Here is a 6,980-nt window from a genome sequence, read left to right as displayed (position 1 = left end):
GGCAGTATAGACACTAGGATTACTGCACGTCTTTTCTGAGGGTACCTCACGGGGAGAGCATGTATGCAAACTCCACACAGAAAGCCCCTTTTTGCTAACCCCACCTATAGGATATGGACACTGATGATGCGGAGGCAGGGGTTAAAGCCCAAAAAAATCCCAAGACTGAAAATTTATTTTCAGACCATTGCCCAATATGTGATTTCCGAAACATGGCGCGCGCAGCGCACACCAATATTTGGGGTGTTTCCCTGAAGTTCTGAAATGCCTTCACTGAATGTGTGTGTGCAAATCCATGTTTCATTTTATAGAAGTATCTTCTGAAGTTCTGTTGTATTCTATTGCTAGTCTGGCCAATCTGGCCTTATTTGTACTGTTTTGTGGATCTGCACTGATCTCAGAAATAGCCCCTATGGAATCCTCAAGACTGAGAACTTTAACCCCTGTGCGGAGGAGAGAACACGCCCACAGCGTCCCTGGCGGGAATCGAACCCAGGACCTTCTAGCTGTGAGGCAACAGCACTACCAACTGCACCGTGCCCCTCAACTCACAGGTACATTGAAATATTGCTGTTACTTAAAATAAATTAAATAAACCAGGCATCTTCATATTTAAACTTTTTTTTTTTTTTTTTTTTTAAATAGATCAGTGCTATTGAACACCTTTTACGTCTGTGTGGGGGTTTTACAAATATAGAGCCAATGAAAACTAAAGTATTAACAAGTGCCTCTGACTTTAACTCATTGGATCCTCAAACCAACCAACAAACCTAACACCACTTGAGCTGTATTTGGGTAAGGTGATGATAATATAAGGACACATTCAGTATCTGACAATGTATAAAGTCACCATACCAACTCTGAAGAGGCAGTGTTGTGTTCTAAAACCATGTTCTGTTTTGTCTTGAGCAAGACACTGAACCACAATGAACAGATTGGTGTCATGCTGGTTTCTGCCCGACAGCAGAGATATGCAGTACATAGTTTACACCAGTGGTTCTCAACCTGTGGGGTCCCCAATTTATGTGTGTGTGTGTGTGGGGTGTCTTCTCACTCAACAGTAAACAAACTAAGATAAAGTTTAAGTGTATAGAGGGTATCTGCATTCTGCACATTTCTAAAGTGACAATTTAAGGACTTTTTAATACCTCTAAAATGACAAATCAAACATTGGCCAAATTGTCAAATATTAGAGGCAGAAATTGTGAAAATAGCAGATCTACATGCTCACGCAGCGCAACGTGCGACGACGTGAGCTTGTAGATCTGCTATTTTCACAATAGAACTGTTAACAAAATGTAATGTCTCAACTCTTGCTCGTAGGGTAAAATATGATTATTTTGGGGGTCGCGGCCTGAAAAGGTTCAGAACCACTGGTTTACACAATGGTTACGTGTAAGTGTAGGCAGCATATAAAGTGGTGCAGTGTAGCACTGTTGCCTCACAGCGAGAAGGTCAAGGGTTCCATCCCCGACGGGGTTGGCCTTTGTGTGTGCCTGTGTTTGCGTCTGTGTTGTGTCCGGGTATCTCCGGTTTCTTCCCACACCAAAAGACCTGCATGTTGGGAACTCCTGCCAGTGCCCTTGACCAATAAGGTACTGACTGGCCTTACAACCAGAGTTGGACCCCGAGCGCTACACAGTGCCTGCTGCTCATCGTTCCCAAGTAGTTAGGATGGGTCACAGTACACCTTTGCCTTTTTCTACCCTTACCTTTAAAACATACACACACTTAAAAATGTACTATAAAAACAAGATTACAGATCAAAAAGATTGTAACTATAACTACTACAACTTGAAGTGATTTCTAAAATGTGATTTGGGATTTTTTAAGCACTTTATACAGAGTAATTTTTCCAGATTCTGACAATATTGTCAGTTTTTTTTCTCCACACGGAATATCTGACGGTGTGTGAAGACTTTTTAACACACAAAGTAAATGTAGATTAAGGCAAAACAATGTATCACCCTAACACAATTATCATGAACCAGTACAAGTGCACGTTCTACAAATCACTGCAGCAATGTGGTATCAATAACCGCTCACAACGTTCTGAGCTTTGTAACACCCAGCAGCATACTTAGGATCTCTTACACAAACTCAGCACACATACCACATTCTTGTGAAAATAATACACAGACACACACAATTCTACTCAAGTGGTTTTAGTCATTTCAAAATCCTTTCAGTGTTATTTCACTGCAAGTTTGTGTTTGTGAGTTCAGTTTGATATTACATGTGCCCAGTTATCTAACCGCACTCATTGTTTTTCGCGCTGTTTGAGGTGGAAATAGTTCACCCATGTGTGTGTGTGTGTCTCCATCCATCCGTGTGTTCTTCTGTCAGTGTGTCATCTATGTACAGCTAATCTCGGACACCACAAGGCCATGGAGGAACCCCAACATTTTTATATCAACCTCATGGTTGCTTCATGTTTTTTGCCCGTAATTATTGAACTTTCAGTCGAAGAAAGAAATCTGTGGATTCCTTGGATCATGACCCAACTCAACATATACGACCTTACCAATTTCCTCCCTACTTCTTGCTTCTACTCTTACACATTTTTAAAACTTCTCAGCTGTCTTCTCAGCTGTCCTAAAATTAATCTTTTTCTCTATCTAACATATAATTTTCCGAATGTCTGTCTGTCTGTCTGTCTGTCTGTCTGTCTGTCTGAAACAGCGTTTCTCCTCAGTGGCTGGAGCAATTGATCTGAAATCGCATCACCATTAGCATATGAACACACCTAACATAACTGTGAAGCCCGTTTGTCACTTTCACAAATCGTATGCTGTATATTAGCATTTTTATGGTGTATCTACTATCTATTCTGCATCTAGCATGAGGCACATCTATTCTGCATCTAGCATGAGGCAACATGTTTAACCAGCTCTCTCTGTGTGTGTGTGTGTGTGTGTGTGTGTGTGTGTGTGTGTGTGTGTGTGTGTGTGTGTGTGTGTGTGTGTGTGTGTGTGCAGGCAGGCGGGTGTGTGCGCAGGCGGGTGGGCGGGCGGGCGGGCTGGGGGGGGGGGGGGGGGTAGCCATTAAACGAAACGGGTATTTCTTACATTGATGCTCCTACATATTATCATGCAAGCACCAGTTAAAGTTACTTTCCATCCCTCATATACTGTATGCACAGTGCACATCCCATAACCCACACACTGCACATCATTTTGGAGCTCATATCTTTGAACGGGTAAGGGCTAGTAAAGTAAAAGGAGGAGAGTGGGTTTTATGCACAACCCTAAATCAGCCCTTTTTTCTAACCCTATTTTGCAGGAGGAGCCCATTTTACAAAAAAGACATGAACCAATTGATCAACGACAAATTGAAATATATTGAGGAAACAAGAAAATAACATTTCATCGACCCTGGTGGCCATGTTAGTTGAGTCCCTTCTGAAGGGACATCGGTCACGGCGACTTGTTCACACACACAACACAGTGGCACTTAGCTTGTGCTGATTGGGCATGCTACTGCCATATCAGCCCTAGGTATGAGGACAGTTATCAACCCTAGATGATGTGGCCTTCTATCACCCCCTCACACAGGTTAAATAAGATTGGGATAAGTGATTGAGAAGTGAGTAGTCTAGATATTATGCAGAGGCATTATGTAGCCTGACTCTGTCTATACCACATATCTCCTATGAAATGCAGTGAAACTGTATAGGCTGTCTGTATGTCTCTACACCAGTGTCACCAAGAGACAAACGTCCTTACTCCTTACCATAGATTTATTTCTGCTTGGTAATTAAAAGTGACTGTTAATTCTGACTTCGGGGTCAATGATGTCCCGTGGCTGAGCTACCACAGCGCTTTGACCAACCGGGAGGTCATTAACTTTCCATTGTGTTCTGGGTGAGGAGGACAACCCCCCCCCCCCCCCCCCCATCTCTCTCCTCTTCCATGCAGGAAACAGGAAAAGGGAGCAGAAACTCCCTTCAACAGGGGGGAGGGATTGAGTGAAGGGGGGGGGAGAGAAGAGATGGGGGAACAGGGACGTGCAGAGAACGTTAGAGAGGCAGGGTCTGACATTTCCAAGGGCATTTCTGAGGGCCTTTTCGGGAAATGTGGAAAATAGCAGACCTCCAAGCTCACCATGCGACACATTGTGAGCTTGGAGGTCGGCTATTTACGGTGCTTGATACGGTAACCACACTGAACTTGGCGTAATCAATACGCCAAGACACCAGATATCCCCACCCGTCCAGTTGCATTGAGTTGCTCACCCAGCGCATGAGGCGTTTTCACCCCTTCTTCCGGGTAGTAAAACCGTGACGTAGTGGGGCCTATGTGACGCGTTTTGCATCATAGTTTGTGTTCATGTACGCGCTGGGGCTCCAATTCATGAACGAGCACTTCCGGTATGAACGCGCGTCAATACAAAGAAGCCTAGAATGCGTGTTCATGTTTCTGGCCCCAACTGCAGTACCTCAAAACGGCCAACATGTCCATGGCGCTTCAGAGCTCACCCAATGTTCTGGGGGCTTGGGTGTACCCCATGGATTTCTACACAGAGAGTGCAATTCTTTCAACATAAGACGCTGCATTCAAGTTCAGTAGAGTTTGGACAAGGCAATTCTCTTGAATGCTGCCTTCAGGTATGGCATGGAAAGAGGGCATTTTCTTTCACCATAGTAAAAATCAAACCTCGGTTCGAAGTGGAGCGGTGAATCTGAGCAGCTATACCCTGTCTGTGTGTGTGTGTGTGTGTGTGTGTGTGTGTGTGTGTGTGTGTGTGTGCCTGCACAACAGCGCCCCTCCTTTAACTTGTGTGGCCACTCAAGGTATTGCCAGGCTACAGACATAGCCAGCCAGCCAGCCAGCCACATAGCCACCCACGGACATACCTGTCTATTGGGAGCGCTTTCACCGCTCCAAAAACTTGCATTCGTGGTCTGGAGTGGGAACTTTTTACAGACACAGGCGGATAAAAGGGCAGGGGCTCAATCCCCATTTGGTGTCTATGTGTGCACATGCCTGGGGGGGAGAGAGAGACAGAGAATGACAGAAGGGCAGAGGGGGGAGGGAGGGGAGGGCAGAACACAGGGAAGGGAGGAAGGAAGGGAGGGAAAGAGAGAGAGAGGGAGAGAGGGAGGGAGGGAGGGAGGGAGGGAGGGAGAGAAAGTAACACTACTAAGCTGCTTGAGTAGAAGCGTGTGTGTGTGTGTGTGTGTGTGTGTGTGTGTGTGTGTGTGTGTGTGTGTGTGTGTGTGCGCGCGCGTGTGTAGGGTGTTCTCTGACTTTGTCTTTTGGGGGGCCCGCCCCGTTCTCTCTCTCTCTCTCTCTCTCTCTCTCTCTCTCTCTCTCTCTCTCTCTCTCTCTCTCTCTCTCTCTTCCTCTCCCTCCTTGCTACTGTCAGACAGACTCACTTGGTAGCTGTATTGCTTCAAGAAAAGGAGGGATACTTAAGCTAAAGTTTGGAATACCTTTTTTTCTTTTTTCTTTTAACTAGATAAAACTGCAACGCATCCCCTAGAAGTCCAACATGTTATAAGTTCATATTTTTGTTGTTATTTCACAGAAGGTTGGTAAGAGACAGCAGGGTGGACTTTTAAACAACAGCGTTCAAACACTGGACTATCGAGGCTCTGTTCGATGGGGTGGCAGACATGAACCGACATGGAGGTCTGACATCTAGAACGCTGTTCTCCTATTGAAAGAAACACAGAAACCCAAGAACTTCTGGACCAGAACCTAATGAAGCAGCTCACTTGACAGGGAAGCTGCGGCCACAACAGAGCGGACTCCCAACTTGCAACTGGAAGCACACAAACACACTTGACCGGGGTTGAGATCTGAGGGGAACCTCTGTCAACCACGTGGACTTGAACTTACATCTCATACACCATCAAGACTCCAACTCCACCATCTATCATACAGAGGACGATTAAAGCCCTTCTCCTCTCTGCATCATCTTCATCATTCATCATCATCCCCTGCTTGGCTGTCATATCAGCTAAAGTGCTTTTTGTTGTGGTCTGGTTTCTCTCTGTCTCTGTGAATCGGTTGACAGAGGACGCAGAACCACAAGGTGAAGAAACAAAAACGAGATGCTTCCAGTGGCTATGGTGACTTTGTGGATGTGGTTTTTGGAGGGCTCTGTTTTGTGGATTTGGGGTGGTCTTCACCTCAACCTGGCCAGGGGACAGGGGACCATGTCTCGGTGGTCCTGCGTGAGCTTGGGCGTGCTTTGCTGGTTGGAGGCAGGTAAGAATATTGAGAGAGCGTATGTGATCTGTAAACTGTGTGTCAGGGGTCTTCAGCATTTTAAGGCCAAGGACCCCTTAGCTGAGAGAGAGATGAAGCAGGGACTCCCCCCACTACATATCCTATAAAATTGTGTAGCAGATTTTTATGGATTTCTTATACAGCTAGACTTGTTTGACAGCACTATCATCAGTGGAGTAATATATTTAACCACTTGAACTGTCAATACCTACTAGTCTGCTCTTCTTTTCCCTCTACACCAAACCTTTGTGCCAAAAAATAGCCGATCTACAAGCTCACAACGCCTCGCAGCTGCTATTTTTTGGCTATTGTTCCACTAAGAATAGGGATGCTAGGGTTCAAGGGATTAATGTACTGTATTAAAACATATATCACACAAAGATTTCGCGGCCCTCCTGTTGTAACTCTGTGGACCCCCTAGGGGTCCCGGACCCCCCATTGAAGACCTCTGCTGTATGTGTATATGATTTGTTGGGTCATACAGTACAATAATTGAAAATAATATATCTCACAGTGTAAAAATAGTGTGTAGATGTCATGTTCCTGAGATTTTTTTTAATAAGAATTCAGACATGGGCCAGCACTGTGGTTGGTTTCCTGTGTAACTGCACACACCCACCACATCCCCTGATACACACATAGACCTAACACTCATCCCACCATCCTCCAACACACACCCACACACGCACGCACACACACACACACACACACACACACACACACACACACACACACACACACACA

At 45.3% G+C, this 6,980-nt stretch overlaps 1 protein-coding gene across 2 annotated transcripts in view; it reads left to right on the top strand.

The window, feature by feature from the left end:
* Positions 1-5,398: 5,398 nt before the first annotated feature.
* Positions 5,399-6,980, top strand: part of tek (TEK tyrosine kinase, endothelial) — a 50,183-nt gene continuing 48,601 nt past the window's right edge. For both annotated transcript variants that reach the window (XR_013962227.1, XM_080730837.1), the window contains exon 1: positions 5,399-6,215. Coding sequence is in view for 1 of the 2 variants with exons in the window: in XM_080730837.1 (XP_080586963.1) it covers positions 6,059-6,215 (157 nt within the window). In the remaining variant the exon portion in view is untranslated. The remainder of the gene's footprint in view (positions 6,216-6,980) is intronic.

This window comes from Nannobrachium achirus (genome assembly GCF_963921795.1).
Source record: "Nannobrachium achirus genome assembly, chromosome: 7".
NCBI classification, from domain to species: domain Eukaryota; kingdom Metazoa; phylum Chordata; class Actinopteri; order Myctophiformes; family Myctophidae; genus Nannobrachium; species Nannobrachium achirus.
This window is presented reverse-complemented; position numbering and strand designations above follow the sequence as displayed.